At 44.1% G+C, this 16,688-nt stretch overlaps 2 protein-coding genes across 11 annotated transcripts in view; both read right to left on the reverse strand.

Annotated features, from left to right (window-relative positions):
- The window catches only part of LOC104934961 (receptor-type tyrosine-protein phosphatase mu), an 81,702-nt gene extending 74,942 nt beyond the window's left edge, over positions 1-6,760 (reverse strand). For 2 of the 10 annotated variants that reach the window (XM_027281376.1, XM_027281373.1), the window contains exon 1: positions 6,333-6,757. In XM_027281376.1, the coding sequence (XP_027137177.1) occupies positions 6,333-6,420 (88 nt within the window). In that variant the 5' untranslated portion in view covers positions 6,421-6,757. Of the gene's footprint in view, positions 1-6,332 lie in introns of all 10 variants that reach the window. The other 8 variants (XM_027281372.1, XM_027281374.1, XM_027281375.1 and 5 more) reach the window with 8 other exon arrangements.
- A 2,348-nt stretch (positions 6,761-9,108) lies between these two features.
- LOC104939373 (leucine-rich repeat-containing protein 30) lies at positions 9,109-14,341 on the reverse strand. The gene is made up of 9 exons (XM_010755904.3): positions 14,238-14,341; positions 13,225-13,258; positions 12,476-13,138; positions 12,119-12,262; positions 10,926-11,039; positions 10,213-10,347; positions 9,857-9,990; positions 9,730-9,778; positions 9,109-9,641 (listed from the first exon to the last, which is right to left on the reverse strand). Exons 3-9 carry the CDS (start codon positions 12,623-12,625, stop codon positions 9,492-9,494), a joined length of 876 nt encoding a protein of 291 aa, XP_010754206.2. The 5' UTR covers positions 12,626-13,138; positions 13,225-13,258; positions 14,238-14,341; the 3' UTR covers positions 9,109-9,491.
- Between the last annotated feature and the right edge of the window lie 2,347 nt (positions 14,342-16,688).

Below are 16,688 nucleotides of genomic sequence, written 5' to 3' on the forward strand. Positions count from 1 at the left end.
AATGTATGCTTTCTTAAATTACAGAGAAATTCATGTAAAATGACAGTAACGATCTGTAATTAAACAGGCAGCTCATTAAGTTAAAATCAGTAAAATAACAGTGTTTCACTGTAAAACTATATGTCACTTTTGAAGGTATATAATAATAATTAAGTTAAGTCTGAACAATCTGTGTGTGTGTGTGTGTGTGTGTGTGTGTGTGTGTGTGTGTGTGTGTGTGTGTGTGTTTAATCCCTGTCCATTCTGATCTGTGTTGTGGCCCTAATCCCCGATCATATTCATAAGATTATTGTTTGAAGACAAAGACTTGAAGACTGCACTAATGAGAGATTAATGTGCGTGTACGTGTGTGTGTGTGTGTGTGTGTGTACGTGTGTGTGTGTTTTATCACAGTAATCTGTGTTAAGATGTTTCCTGCCTGTTCAGCAGCTCTCAAACTTAATATATATTATATTTTTGAGGAAATATATATATTTATGGTTACAAGAAAAATTCAAATTCTAATAATAATAATCAATTTTCATGTCTCTCATTATTGTTTATTAAACACAAAAATAAAAGGATAGTTGTTGTTGTTGTTATGATTGTTGTTGTTAGTGTTATAGTTGTTGTTATGATTGTTGTTGTTAGTGTTATAGTTGTTGTTATGATAGTTGTTGGTGTTATAGTTGTTGTTATGATAGTTGTTGTTATAATAGTTGTTGTCGCTGTTGTTATGATAGCGCTTGTCATTCTTATGATTGTTGTTGGTGTCTATGAGCCCTTGTATGTGTGTTCGTGGTTAAAATGCATGTAAAAATAAACTGAGTGAAAAAAGAATTTCCCTGTTGAGGGATTAATAATAAAGTATCTCTTGTTATGATAATTGTTGTTGTTGTTATGATAGTTGCTATATGATACAGAGTCACTGAGTTGACACGTTTGGTTTCACTTTTAAACACTTCCTGCCCAATCAGCTGGCCTGAGAACGGTAACACTGTTACAGGTTAGTGTGTGTGTAGAAGTTAAATTATCTTAAGAAGCAGCAAGAACATAAAGCCATATGATCATCACACACACACACACACAACCACACACACACACACACACACACAGAAAGAGGATGAGAAGACAAAGAAGAGTTTGAGGAGATATAATTAACTCACTAAGGACCCTCAACACACACACACACACACACACACACACACACACACTGTAACACGCACACTATAACACACACACCTGACTTCACAGTGTGTGTGTTTAATCTGTGAGCTTCATTAAAACCCTGACGAGACAGAACAAAGAGCTGACTGCACCTGAACACACACACTCACAGTAACACACACTCAGGAGGAAAAGGTAAAGTCCTGAATCAGCGACAGCCCTGAACCTGGACACACCAGGTCATCAAGGCCTCTGTGTGTGTGTGTGTGTGTGTGTGTGTGTGTGTGTGTGTGTGTGTGTGTGTGTGTGTGTGTGTGTGTTGCTGAGTTAACAGCAGTGCTCTAATTACAGACACCTCTCTCTTTGTTTCAGTTGTGCGTCGTTGTGCTGTTTTTATCTGTTTTTAAACCCACAAAACCACCACAAAGACACAAAACCGCCACAAAGACACAAAACCACCACAAAGACACAAAACAACCACAAAGTGAAGCCAAAACATAAAATCTTGAACCTTTAGTTTTCTTAGTCTGTCAAATGGATTCTTAGTGTTTGTATCAATCTAATAATTATTTTATTTGCTCAGCGATTGATTGTTTTACAGACAAGAGCCGAAGATGTTGAAATATGAACAAATGAATGAAAGTGGACTTTAAGGTGGTCTTTTAAGTTGTCTTTAAGGTGGACTCGTGGTCTACCCCAAAGATGGCCACACTCATTAGCTTTGCTCCATCACCGCGGTTATTAGGGCGTGGCAGCCATCTTGGACCCAGACCATGGAGAGTTTAATTTCATTCTCTGCTGCTTCACACACACACACACACACACACACACACACACACAATGTGCCCCCACGGCCCTCCATATGTGCAGCAGAGAGGGACAGACAGGAGAAGAAATCCAACACACCCTCAGGCTGCAGACAGACTGTGATAAAGAAAGTCAAAGTTCAACAGCTCCTGATCCTCGTTCAGTCTTTGAAATCAGCCGAGAGACACAAAATATGGTTCACCTGGTTCACCTGGTTCACCTGGTTCAGTCTCTGAGGTCACACATGGGCAGTGTCATTAGCCATTAGCTGAATGAGCTATATAATCTATAATTTATATGGTGGATAATCTACATGATCTGTAATCTATATATTATCTATAATCTATAAGAGGTTTCCTGCAGTACATTTGCTGCCTTCAGCTCTGCAGATCAGATCCAACCCGTCCAAACGGTCCATGTTTCCCTGAATAAACGAGTAAATATGATGACAGCAAGAAAGAAACACACGCACACACACACACACACGCACAGTAAACAAATTCCTAATTAGTGTCAGAGGTTCCTTAATTGCTTTGTTGCTAAATAGTTTACATGAAAATCAGCCTCCTGCCCTCCAACACTGACATCACGTCACAGGGAACAAATTGTTGACTCCATGTTGGCTCCATGTTGACTCCATGTTGACTCCGTGTTGGCTCCGTGTTGACTCCGTGTTGACTCCGTGTTGGCTCCGTGTTGGCTCCGTGTTGGCTCCATGCTGACTCCGTGTTGACTCCGTGTTGACTCCATGTTGGCTCCATGTTGGCTCCGTGTTGACTCCGTGTTGACTCTATGCTGGCTCTATGCTGACTCCGCGTTGACTCCGTGTTGACTCCGTGTTGACTCTATGCTGACTCTATGCTGACTCCGTGTTGACTCCGTGTTGACTCCGTATTGGCTCCGTGTTGACTCCATGTTGACTCCGTGTTGACTCCATGTTGACTCCGTGTTGGCTCCGTGTTGGCTCCGTGTTGACTCCGTGTTGACTCTATGCTGACTCCGTGTTGACTCCGTGTTGACTCCGTATTGGCTCCGTGTTGACTCCATGTTGACTCCGTGCTGACTCCGTGTTGACTCCGTGTTGACTCCGTGTTGGCTCCATGCTGGCTCCATGTTGACTCCATGTTGACTCTATGTTGGCTCCATGTTGGCTCAGTGCTGGCTCCGTGCTGGCTCCGTGCTGACTCCGTGTTGACTCCGTGTTGACTCCGTGTTGACTCCATATTGGCTCCGTGCTGACTCTGTGCTGACTCCGTGTTGACTCCGTGTTGACTCCGTGTTGGCTCCATGTTGACTCCATGTTCACTCCATGTTGACTCTATGTTGGCTCCATGTTGACTCCGTGTTGACTCTATGTGACATGGAGTAAAAAATGCCAGGTAATATCCAGAGTTACCTTTGCTGGTGAAGAGGAGCTTGATTCACTATCCACCTCACCAGTGTTTCTGTTGATCATCTAATTGATTGATTGATTGAGGACACAGAGACTCTAAACCACTACACTAGAGCTAATATCTATAATATAGATAATCAATCATATAGATCATAGATATCACATGTTTGAAGCAGAGGGCGAGGACATCGGGGAGATCAAGCTTCACTCTATAGAGATGGGAGGGTGTTGACTGCTGCCCCCATCAGGTGAGCAGAGGAACAACAGCTGACTGATCTTCATCTTCATCATCATCATCATCATCATCATCATCATCATGACCATCAACGCCATCATCACCACAATGTAGGAACCAGCAATCAGCAGAACCAAACACAGAACCAAAACCGGAACACAGCAGGTTCTCCAGAGAACTCACAGGCCTCAGCAGAACCCTATCGTAGTACTGCAGCTGCAGTACTAGTACACACATACACTGCATGTCTGCTGCTCAATGCAGTGAGTCTGTGATGTCTGAGTTCCCACTGTCTGACGGAGACATTAAACCACATAACCACAATTACACTCATTAAATAACCTCCATCTATTTTAGATCAATATCCATATATTGATCAACAAATACACATGAGACGAGGTACAAGTACACATAAGACGCGGTACATATATGTAGTAAAGTATTAGTCTGCAGTGAAGCTGTTGGTTATTTTCTGTGTTTGAAGTGTCAGTGTGTGGCCTGCTGATGACGTGATGAAGGTTTTATTGATTTTACTCTGACCTCCATGTTTATACTCGTTGGTTCTTCTCTGTCGTGCAGACGAACCAATGACGAGTCTGATCCACCACAATGTGTCAGCGACAATTCAAACAGACTTCAACATCGACCAATGAAATGCAGCTTGACTGACGTCTGAGCGTCACACAGCAGAGCGACATCAACACTACAGCAAAAAACATCACATATTCAAGTACAACTCAATACTCACAGCATGTACTCACAGAATGTACTCACAGTGTACTCACTGTACTCACAGAATGTACTCACAGTGTATACTCACAGTGTACTCACTGTACTCACAGCATGTACTCACAGAATGTACTCACAGCATATACTCACAGTGTACACACTGTACTCACAGCATGTATTCACAGTATACTCACAGTGTACACACTGTACTCACAGCATGTACACACTGTACTCACAGCATGTACTCACAGTATACTCACAGTGTACTCACTGTACTCACAGCATGTACTCACAGAATGTACTCACAGCGTATACTCACAGTGTACTCACTGTACTCACAGCATTTACTCACAGTATACTCACAGCATGTACTCACAGTATACTCATAGTATACTCACAGTACACTCACAGTATACTCACAGTATACTCACAGCATGTACTCACAGTACACTCACAGTATACTCACAGTATACTCACAGCATGTACTCACAGTATACTCATAGTATACTCACAGTACACTCACAGTATACTCACTGTACTCACAGCATGTACTCACAGTATACTCATAGTATACTCACAGCATGTACTCACAGAATGTACTCACAGCGTATACTCACAGTGTACTCACTGTACTCACAGCATGTACTCATAGTATACTCACAGCATGTACTCACAGAATGTACTCACAGCGTATACTCACAGTGTACTCACAGTACTCACAGCATGTACTCACAGTATACTCACAGCATGTACTCATAGTATACTCACAGTACACTCACAGCATGTACTCACAGCATACTCATAGTATACTCACAGTACACTCACAGTATACTCACAGCATGTACTCACAGTATACTCATAGTATACTCACAGTACACTCACAGTATACTCACAGTACACTCACAGCATGTACTCACAGTATACTCACAGTACACTCACAGCATGTACTCACAGTATACTCACAGCATGAACTCACAGTATACTCACAGCATGTACTCACAGCATGTACTCACAGCATGTACTCACAGTATACTCATAGTATACTCACAGTACACTCACAGTATACTCATAGTATACTCACAGCATGTACTCACAGAATGTACTCATAGCGTATACTCACAGTGTACTCACTGTACTCACAGCATGTACTCACAGTATACTCACAGTACACTCACAGTACACTCACAGCATGTACTCACAGTATACTCACAGCATGTACTCACAGTATACTCATAGTATACTCACAGTACACTCACAGTACACTCATAGTATACTCACAGCATGTACTCACAGTACACTCATAGTATACTCACAGTACACTCACAGTATACTCACAGCACGTACTCCCAGTATACTCATAGTATACTCACAGTATACTCACAGTACACTCACAATATACTCATAGTATACTCACAGCATGTACTCACAGTATACTCATAGTATACTCACAGTATACTCACAGTACACTCATAGTATAATCACAGCATGTACTCCCAGTATACTCATAGTATACTCACAGTACACTCACAGTATACTCATAGTATACTCACAGCATGTACCCACAGTATACTCATAGTATACTCACAGCATGTACTGTATGTATGTGCAGTATTTGTATTTGAGTACTTTGCCTTCTCTGTGGTTTGACGCAGTTTTTGTTTTCTAAAAGTTTTTCTGGTCTGAGATCAGCTGAAAACTGAAAGAAAAGAGAAAGAGGAGGAGAAGGAGGAAAAGGGGAGGAAGAGGGAGGAGGAGAAAAGGGAGGAGGAGAAGGGAGGTAGAGGAGGGAGGAGAGGGGAGGAAGAAGGAGGCGAAGGGGAGGAAGAGAAGGAGGAGGAGGAGGAGAAGGAGGAGAAGGGAGGTAGAGCAGGGAGGAGATTTTCCAGCTGGAAACTTGGATGCCGACACACAGAAACAACTCCCTCCCATGTTCACGCCGCGCTCCCCCTCTCCTTCCCCTCTCCTGTGCCCGCTCCCTCCCCCCCATAAACCCGGTCCCCGGTCCCCGGTGTGCCCTCTTACCTTTGAAGGTGTCCGCCCGCGCGCCCGTTAGTCCCAGTGAAAGCAGCGCGAGAGCCGCGGACAGCAGCAAAGTTCCGGTCCACTCCATGTTCACACGAGACCCTCCGGAGCGCGAGGGAAAACTACCGAGCAACTCCGAGCGCACTTCTTCTCCTTCTTCTCTTTCTTCTCCTTCTTCTCCTTCTTCTCTTTCTTCTCCTTCTTCTGTTTCCTGTCTGTCGCTCAGACAGACACACAGACAGGCGGAGAGACAGACACGCACACTCTCGGACCGGTTTGTGGGTGTCGGTCTCTCCGGTTTCTTGTTCCTCCGTTTCTCTTCAGACCGGAGAGAGAGAGAGAGAGAGAGAGAGAGAGAGAGAGAGAGAGGCTCCGTTTACCGAGCAGGCGCTGACGTCACAGGGGGCAAGAGACGTTCGGGGGGCACGAGAGAGAGAGAGAGACAGAGAGAGAGAGACACGGAGAGAGAGACACAGAGAGAGAGAGACACGGAGAGAAAAGTTTAAAATCACTCATCACCTTCATGTTTGATGAATCACATTGATCATGTGAAACTTTCATCTTTAAACACAGGGAATCTTTCAATATTCTCTTCTTTACTTTTGTCTTCGCTGTCTCGTGTGTCTTCGCTGTCTCTCGTGTGTCTTCCCTGTCTCGTGTGTCTTCCCTGTCTCGTGTGTGTCTTCCCTGTCTCGTGTGTCTTCGCTGTCTCGTGTGTGTCTTCGCTGTCTCGTGTGTGTGTCTTCGCTGTCTCGTGTGTGTCTTCGTTATCTCTTGTGTGTCTTCGCTGTCTCGTGTCTGTCTTCGTTGTCTCGTGTGTGTCTTCGCTGTCTTGTGTGTGTCTTTGCTGTCTCGTGTGTCTTCGTTGTTCGCTGTCTTGTGTGTCTTCGCTGTCTTGTGTGTGTCTTCGCTGTCTCGTGTGTCTTCGTTGTCTCGTGTGTGTCTTCGCTGTCTCGTGTGTCTTCGCTGTCTCTTGTGTGTCTTCGCTGTCCCGTGTGTGTCTTCGCTGTCTCGTGTGTCTTGGTGTGTCCATGTGTGTCTTCGTTGTCTCGTGTGTCTTCGATGTCTCTTGTGTGTCTTGGTGTGTCTTGCTGATTCCATGTGTTTGTGTTGAACCGGTACGTGGAGCTCTGGGCGGGTCGATGCTGCCACCTGCTGGTCAGAGACAGACAGACTTTGCACACTTTAATTCATCGTCTTCATGTTGCATACCCCTCATGTCACCTAAAGGTCATGCATGAATTTAAAGACTTCCTGTTCAGGTGAATTTCTTTGTCAGGAGACAGAGTGAAGCCATGTTCAGTGAATGTTTCACGGAATGTTTCCTGCAGATATTTCCTCACTTTAATGAGTGTGTGTCTTTAAATGGCGTCAGCTGCTGTGTGTGTTCAAACAAAGTGCTTCATTCAGGACGATGTGTTGCTCTGTGCCGCCACCTGCAGGATGAACTGACGAACAACAGACACACTCACACTACTGCGCCCACTCAGCACCAGCCAGTCAGTTTATTAAAACACACAGCCTCGGTCACATAAAGAAGAAGTCAGCATGGAGCCTGAACAGACCAGCAGTCACAGTATGAACGCATCATGATGACAAACACAGATGGAACATGTAAGTGAAGACTGTGGATCCAGGAGGAACGTCAGCGGTCACCAGAGTCACATGACCTCCTCTGTACCACGAGGAGGAGCACACAAACTCCTACAGCGCTGAAAGAAGTCCTGATCAAAAGATTTCAGAATAATCAACGTAAAATTACAAAGAATCTGTGGATTTCATCGTCTACACTTCATCACATCATTCAAAGATTCAGCCAATCAGAAGAAAGCTCTGTAACAAGGGACCAGGCTGAGAACCAATCATGTGTGTCGGTGATGTTCAGGCCTGCAGACAGCATCAAACACAGACAGGACTCTGTGGTGGACATCACTGCATGGACTGAAGACACTGAGGACAACATCAGCACACTGAGGACAGCTTGTTTAAGGTGGACTGAAGACACTGAGGACAACATCAGCACACTGAGGACAGCTTGTTTAAGGTGGACTGAAGACACTGAGGACAACATCAGCACACTGAGGACAGCTTGTTTAAGGTGGACTGAAGACACTGAGGACAACATCAGCACACTGAGGACAGCTTGTTTAAGGTGGACTGAAGACACTGAGGACAACATCAGCACACTGAGGACAGCTTGTTTAAGGTGGACTGAAGACACTGAGGACAACATCAGCACACTGAGGACAGCTTGTTTAAGGTGGACTGAAGACACTGAGGACAACATCAGCACACTGAGGACAGCTTGTTTAAGGTGGACTGAAGACACTGAGGACAACATCAGCACACTGAGGACAGCTTGTTTAAGGTGGACTGAAGACACTGAGGACAACATCAGCACACTGAGGACAGCTTGTTTAAGGTGGACTGAAGACACTGAGGACAACATCAGCACACTGAGGACAGCTTGTTTAAGGTGGACTGAAGACACTGAGGACAACATCAGCACACTGAGGACAGCTTATTTAAGGTGGACTGAAGACACTGAGGACAACATCAGCACACTGAGGACAGCTTATTTAAGGTGGACTGAAGACACTGAGGACAACATCAGCACACTGAGGACAGCTTGTTTAAGGTGGACTGAAGACACTGAGGACAACATCAACACACTGAGGACAGCTTATTTAAGGTGGACTGAAGACACTGGGGACAACATCAGCACACTGAGGACAGCTTATTTAAGGTGGACTGAAGACACTGAGGACAACATCAGCACACTGAGGACAGCTTATTTAAGGTGGACTGAGCTCGTTTAAGATGGACTGAGCTCGTTTAAGGGGGCCTAAGCTCATTTAAGATGGACTGAGCTCGTTTAAGGGGGCCTGAGCTCGTTTAAGATGGACTGAGGTGAAGTGGAAAACTGTCCTGTGGTCTGACGAGTCAAAAGTTCTTACATTTTACAAAAACAATGAAATTTATCTGTTTAACATTTGATAAGTTCTCTTTGTGCAACTTTTTTTGGAAACAATTTTTTTTACACTTCCCTAAATGGCCAAATGTATGTGGACACCTTGAAAGGAAATCTAAAGTACACAGTGAAGTCTTAAACCAGTGACTCTCTGGTTCTCAGGTAGTAAACATGCCCCACCTCCACCTCTACACAGCTCTTAGGTAGTTGAAGAGGGCGCTGAGCCCCCCCTCCAGCACCTCCTTCACAGGCTTCATCAGCGGGTTGTGGACAATGTGAAGTCCTTTATCTAGAGGATGGCACGCCAACTTCTCCAGCCGGGACAACTGGTGCAGCTCCTGAACACATCATCATCATTATCATCATCATCATTTGAACAGTTACTGTGGTTGATTTGCACCTTGTGAAATGTCAAACACACTTTACCTGTGGTACATCCTTAATGTCGTTAAAATCCAGATTCAACAACTCCAACCTGGACACAATCAAACAACTCATCAAATGGAGGGGCTACCTGGAAAGGAGGGGTACCTACCCGACGGGGAGGGGTTACCTGATGAGGCAGCAGAGGGCCTTAGGCAGAGAGTGGAGACTGTTTCCCTCCACAATGAGGATCATGAGCTCCACCAGAGCCTGAATGTTCTCTGCCAAGTTCTCCAGATGGTTACAGGCCAGATGGAGGAACACCTGTAGGAACACAGGAGGTGACTGACTGAAGACATTTGTCATGTTGGTAGAAAACAGAAGTACAAATACGGCCTGCTATCACACTTGAAATCACTGAGTTAAGTAGGAGTGATTATCATCATTGTAAAGGTCAGACAGGGGCTCTTTATGAAGTTCTGGCAGAGTATAAGCAGGACATGGACTTGATGTATTTGGTGCAGCCTATGACTGATGTGAACGTACCAGAGCCTTCATGTTGTAAACACAGCCTGGGATATGAGCAATGTGGTTATGACTGAGGTTGAGCTTCCTCAGTCTGGTGAGGTTGGACAGAGAGGCAGGCAGTGAGGACAACTGGTTGTTGGCCAAACTCAGCACCTAAGAGACAGAAACACTGTTAGACAGAATAAGAATGAAGAAACTACGCTTCATGTTTTATTCTGTTACATTTGATAACTCTTGTGGAGTACTTCAGGCATTTTAAGAAATACAACTTTCACTGTTATGCAGATGATAATGTGATATACCTGGAACTGGATCTGAACTGCCCTGATGCTGTTAAATCCTGGATGGTTGAAATTATATTGGATCCTCCTCATCCAATCCACAAGTATGTTCCCAGGTGTTGGGAAGTTCTGCTGTTCATTTTTTTAAAGTGGAATAATCATTTAGCATCACTGTGTGAAGTCTGAATAATGTCATCGAGTGACGTCACCTGAGTCAGCATCAGTGGAAACTGAAGATTACAAACTTGTGGAGTGATGGTGGACTTCACCACACCTTTGTAGTCTAGTCTGTAGTTAATCATTCAAGGAGGTCACTCTGTCTCACCAGGTAAACCCACCCAACAAGGCTACCCCTCCTCACCAGGTGGAGTCTCTGGGTTCAGTTTGAAATGAAAGCAGAAGTAGTATTTAGACCTATAGTAGAAGTACTTCCAGCAGTATTCACAGTACCTCCAGTTGTGTACAGTCTCCCAGCTCTTCAGGAACTTCAGTTAGTCTGTTTCTGTAGGCGAATAAAACTCTGAGTCTTCTCAGCTGTCCAATCTCTGCTGGTAAGCTGCTGAGCTGCAAACAACACACAGGTATAATATAAACACTCCTTCTGGTGGTTGTTATATTATTATATATTCTGTTTTATTTTGAAATGTGTCTGATCTGTGGCGCTTTCATCTTATTGTGAAGGAGGCACTGCTGACCACAGTTCAGACACGCTCAGATTGTTTGAGGAGGTTGACAATATTAACCTGACTGTTAACAGAGATGACTTCAGAAGCCCTCACAGCCACTCATAGACTGTATCACACAGGAAGCACTCCGCTCCAGTGCTGTCAGAAGAGAGAAAGCGTATGATTGGATGCTGTTAACCATGTGAGTGATGTGATTAAACAAAAAGATCCTGGTAGTGAACTCAGTTTGCTTCATTTGGTGACACACTGACTTCAGAAGTGAGATTGTGTCAGACTTGAGACTTTTCAAAGTTTTCTGGATGGTTTGCACAAGATGACTAAATGTAATGCTGTATGATAATTAACCCCACCGCCTGTAGGGAGCGCAAGCAGTACTTTACATTTTTGTACGTTGTACAGTTTCTGAGTTACACTGAAGGTTGAAGGAGGGACGAGGAAGGTGAAGAGAGGACCGAAACTGGATCCTGGTGGATTAGAGGGGGAATTATAACCTTTATATATCCAGGAGACCGAGCAGCTGCTGGGGGAAGGGGAAGAGGAGGAGGAGAATAAGATGCAGTACAATATAAAGTACGATCAAATGGAAACAGTGAATTAAACTACAAGCACTTCAAATTTGTACTCAAACACAGTACCTGAGTAAAAACAACCCACCACTGTGACTCGACTCCTCCAGTCCTACAGACTGTAGTTTAAGTTTTAACATAACAGACATGACTGAGTGTGAGGAACATGAGCTGATCCACATATCTCAGACAAGTGTCTTAATTGTGAGGACTGCATATCATGAAAGGTCTCCGAGTCTCCTTCTGAAAAGGACTTTAAACAGTGACAGATGATAAACCATCCATCAGACAATCAAACTGGAGAAACCAACGTTTGGAATAAAGAAGTCATAGAATTCATCTCATCCAAACTGTTCACCGCAGTTCATTTCTTTCATTCATTGGTGTCAGCAGGATGTTTTATCTGGTTGCCCCACAAGTTGAGGACCACCAAGTTGGAGAGCAGACCCAGCTGAGGAGGAAGAACCTTCAGACTGTTGAGAGACAAATTCAGCTTCTCCAACTCCACCAGCTCCCACAACTCATCTGGGGCCACCTGCAGGAAGGAAGTGCAAGAAACAGAAAACAACTTAAGGTCAAAGTGACACAGCACGGGTCAGTCGCTAACAGGAAGTGACTCTCATAAGTGTGTAGACCATGAAGGTTCCTAACAGAGACCAGGTTCAACAGAGACCAGGTTCAACAGAGACCAGGTTCCTAACAGATCTTGTAGAGTTAGTGTTAGCAGTGAGTGCTCGTCGTCTCCTACCTTCAGCCCCCGGCGAGCCAGACTCAGGACATTAAATCCAAACTGTTTGACAGCGAATTGACGGATTCTGTCCACTGATGTCAGACTGTCCTCCCTTTCCACACTCCTCCTCTTCTCCTTCACCTCCTCCTTACACACTGTTCCTCCCATCGCTCCTCCTCCTCAGTTCGGGTCGTACCTTCTTTGTTTCTCGTCAACCGTCACCAAACCAGAGCCAACCAGACAAAAGTTGTTCCACTGAGTCAGTAACCAGATATTTTATTGTTTTAGCTTGGACGCTTGTCCATCACTTGTCCATCAAATGTCCATGTGTTTTTCTAGGTGTTCTTCAGGTGTTATGTAAGTAATATCTAGTGTTGTCCAGATGTTGTCCAAAATATTTTTCAAAATAAAAGTTCATCTTTTGGAGTTTAAATAATAAAGTGAGTTACATTCAAACATCAACATGTTTTCAGTCCAAACTCGTCCAACAGACAATGATTCAAACATATCTGAGAAATATTCAACATCTACAGATGATTCTGTATTCAGCTCAAACAGACATGAAGACGTCCTCAGGTCCAACATGTCCTGTTTGTGTCCATTATTCTGTCTCTGACTCTGAATGCAAGTCGTCCTCACTCTGTGTTCAGCTTTTATTCTGAAAGCCACGGTATGCCAGTGCTAAAGAGTGAATCACAACAGACAATTTCAGGCTGAGAGTCACTTTAAAGCTCAGACACAAACACATTAACAAACATGTTTCCTACCTCAAATATGAAGGTTCACCGGACCTGTCTGTTACTGGGAGAGAGAAGACGATCCAGTGAGTAGAGAGAAGGAACTATTTGAGTACGAGCATTGACAGACAACTAGATCTAACCTCTAACACACACACACACACACACTGCTGTCAATCATTCACTGTTTGAACACAGACCTCAGATCTACGAGCCAATAAGAGAGCACAGTCCAGAGGACAGATGTGTCTCCTGTCCACGTTGTTCAGACTGAACTGTCTAAAACCTGGACGTAGTCTCTGTGACGTCCCCGCAGACTGTCTAAAACCTGGACGTAGTCTGTGCGAGTGATAACAGAGGTCAAATGTTTTTCTACTATCAAACTATTTCATTTGTAGTTTATTTGAAATATGATTCTCTTCTTTAATTTTCTTCTTTGTGGCTTTTGTCATTTTTTACAGTGTGTGAGCCCCGCCCCCTTCACTGCTGTAGACCCACCCCTGCTGGTCCCCACCATTTCCTGTCATGATCTGTCTCTCACACTCGGCTTCATTTCCTGTCAATAAAATGTGTTCTGTTTGTATCTGATCACCGAGAAGAAGAAGGCGAAGAAGAAGAATTCTGTGGTCTGTTTCTTCTTCATTGATTTCGTATGCAAACAGCGTGCAACGAGAGATCACGTCACCACATGTTGCATCATGTAGTTTGTGTGTTTTCAGGTAGAGCTGGTCCAGGATCAGGTTTGTTTCTGTTTAGTCCTGAGGTTAAAAGCTAACTGTTGGGGCCAGTCTGTGTTTAAACTGTTAGAGTCTCTCAGTCAGATTCAACAGATGAACACACAAGGTGAAGAAAATACTCGACTGCATGATGTAAAAATACATTTATATTAAGATTATAAAACATTTAAAGATCTAGACTGTTGGGGTTTATGACTTCTTTTAGTTTTCAGATGTTTAATCGACCAGAATATTCTAGAATCTAAATATAAACATAATTTGAATGTTTCGTTGAGGAAGAACAGATGTCATGTCGTCTGTACTGACCTTCGTGATGTCCACGGTGTCTCTGTTATTCCTGGTTCACTTCTTAGACCGGAGACGATGAGTGATGTGGAGGAAGAAGAGTCTCGAGCATTCAGCTGTGTTTCCATTAAGAGCGACCAGTCCAAAGGAAAGCCTCCAAACTTCAGTCATGAACCTGGACCCTCAGACTCAAAGTAAGAGGAGGGGGGCACACTGCATTCAGAGTTCATGATGGTTCACTGACACTAACCCAGAATCTGACCGTTGTCTGTGAATCAGAATCAAACATGTTTGTGTTTGCAGAGTTCAGCCCAACCGACAGAGAGCCGAGTCTCCAGGATCCAGCTGTGTGTCCATGAAGAGCGACTGGTCCAAAGAGTCTCCTCCAAACTTCAGTAATGAACCTGGACCCTCAGACACAAAGTAAGACTCAGAACAGAAGGAGAAATTTTCTCCTGATTGTCCTCAAACACATTTTTGTCTTTCACATCATGTTGAGCAGAAGTCTACACCCGTACACACGAAACAATAAAGGTTCTTTGGTTTAGCCATGAGCAGCTGAAGAACCCTCTTTATTTAGAGGACAGTTCTACACGAACCATCTTTTGGGGTGGCGTTTAGCTCAGCTGGTAGAGCAGCCACCCCATGTGCAAAGGCTCAGTCCTCGCTGTGGAAGCCCAGTGTTCGAATCCCATCTGTGGCTGTTTCCCATCTCTCCCTCTCTCCCCACATTCCTGTCACTCTTCAGCTGTCTCTATCAAATAAAGCTTGAAAAGGCCAAAAAAATAAAAATTCTTTAAAGAACCATCTTTTGATAGTTCAAATGAGTGTATATGAATGCTATGTTGCCTTAACAGTGTCAAGCCAGACTCAAACAGGACTCAGGCGCAGAGGTGTCAATGAGCTTATTTATTGAATTAACAAAAACCCTCGACAGAGTGAGGCTATGGAAACAGGCCTAAACTATGAAAAAAATAAATAAAATAAATAAAAATCACTCCCAAGGAGGAAAAAAAATACAAACTCTAAACTGCTTCATAAAAATTATCAAAATCACTCACAAAATCAAAAGGCTGCAAAACACTAACTGAAAATCTCTCCTGGGAGGCTGAAAAACAACTATACTAAGCACTAAGAAACAAATGGCTATACTAAGAAATTTACACAAAAAAAAAAATCACTCAATCGAGACAAAAAACAAAGGAACACTCACGCAACAAGGCTAAGGCTGTGGACAGGCAAGAAAGAAGGTTTAAGTGATCAATCGTAGGACGAAACACTTTGGCACAACACAAAGGGAGACGCAGACAATATATACACAGGGTGATGGGGAACAGGTGGAAACAATCAGGGCGGGGAAGACAATCAGACCGGTGACACATGAGGAAGGGCAAGTGACCTGAAACGAGAGGACAGGTAAATATCAAAATAAAACAGGAAATGACGAGACAGAACAAAAACGCAACTTGACCTCACCGCGGTGTGACAAACAGGAAGCAGACATGTTAACATGTTGTCACACTGTAGACTTCAGGGTCCATTTGAAATGTCATTCATCTGTTTTCAGTTGCTTATCTTGGTCATGGTAGACTTGAAGTAGCTCTGTAAACCAGAATGCTCAGTTATTGGTAAGAATACAGGTTTAGGCCAGCACCTCCAGCTTGCCCTCCACTTCATCTTCCAGACCTGCTCCACTCATTTGTCTTGATCCCAGGAGGTCCACCTGAAGCTTCCTACCCTGTCCCTGTGTAACCCTCCATTCTACCATTCAACCTCCCAGGACACACTGCAGCATTGTGTGTCCATCAATCAAGTGCTTTAGTTAAAAATAAATTTGTGTCCACAGAGAGACGAAGAAGAGGAGTCATGTTCCTGTGGAGGAGCAGCCGTCCTGCTGTGTTTGGTGTCAGGACGTCCTGAAGGATCCGGTCTCTACCAGCTGTGGACACTGGTTCTGCAGACACTGCATCACCTCATACTGGGACCAGTCTGCTTCATCAGGAGACTCCTCCTGTCCCCAGTGTGGAGAAAGATCCAGAACAAGACGTGGACTGCTGACAGCCAGTCAGACCAGCACTGTCCAAAGTAAGACCATCCATCACATGTCCATCTGTCTGCTGATGTCTTCATGTCTGAACTCCTTTCTCTTGTTCTTGATTTGTTTTTATTGTTACTGATTTCTTCTCCTCATTCAGTAGATAGTGGTCTGCAGGAGGTTTTAGATGAACATAAGATCAGTCTAAAGACCAGATGTGAACGTGTGACTGAAGGAAGTGATGAAACAGGAAGTGGAACCCTCCTCAACAGGATCTACACTGAGCTCTACATCACAGAGGGACAGAGTGAAGAGGTTCATACCCAACATGAGGTGAGGCAGCTTGAGACAGCTTCCAAGAAGAAGGAGACCCTCCATGACACTCCCATCAAATGCCACGACATCTTTAAAGCCTTACCTGACCAACAGAGACACAT

This window comes from Larimichthys crocea, chromosome VIII (genome assembly GCF_000972845.2).
Source record: "Larimichthys crocea isolate SSNF chromosome VIII, L_crocea_2.0, whole genome shotgun sequence".
Lineage (NCBI taxonomy): Eukaryota > Metazoa > Chordata > Actinopteri > Sciaenidae > Larimichthys > Larimichthys crocea.

What these genes read in the sequence shown, in the direction of transcription:
- LOC104939373 (XM_010755904.3), bottom strand. Translation starts at nt 12,625, where the DNA reads ATGGGAGGAACAGTGTGTAAGGAGGAGGTGAAGGAGAAGAGGAGGAGT. An exon ending in TGGCTCGCCGGGGGCTGAAG is followed by an intron (nt 12,263 to 12,475) that starts GTAGGAGACGAC and finishes TCCTTCCTGCAG; the next exon opens with GTGGCCCCAGATGAGTTGTG. An exon ending in GCCCTCTGCTGCCTCATCAG is followed by an intron (nt 9,779 to 9,856) that starts GTAACCCCTCCC and finishes GATTGTGTCCAG; the next exon opens with GTTGGAGTTGTTGAATCTGG.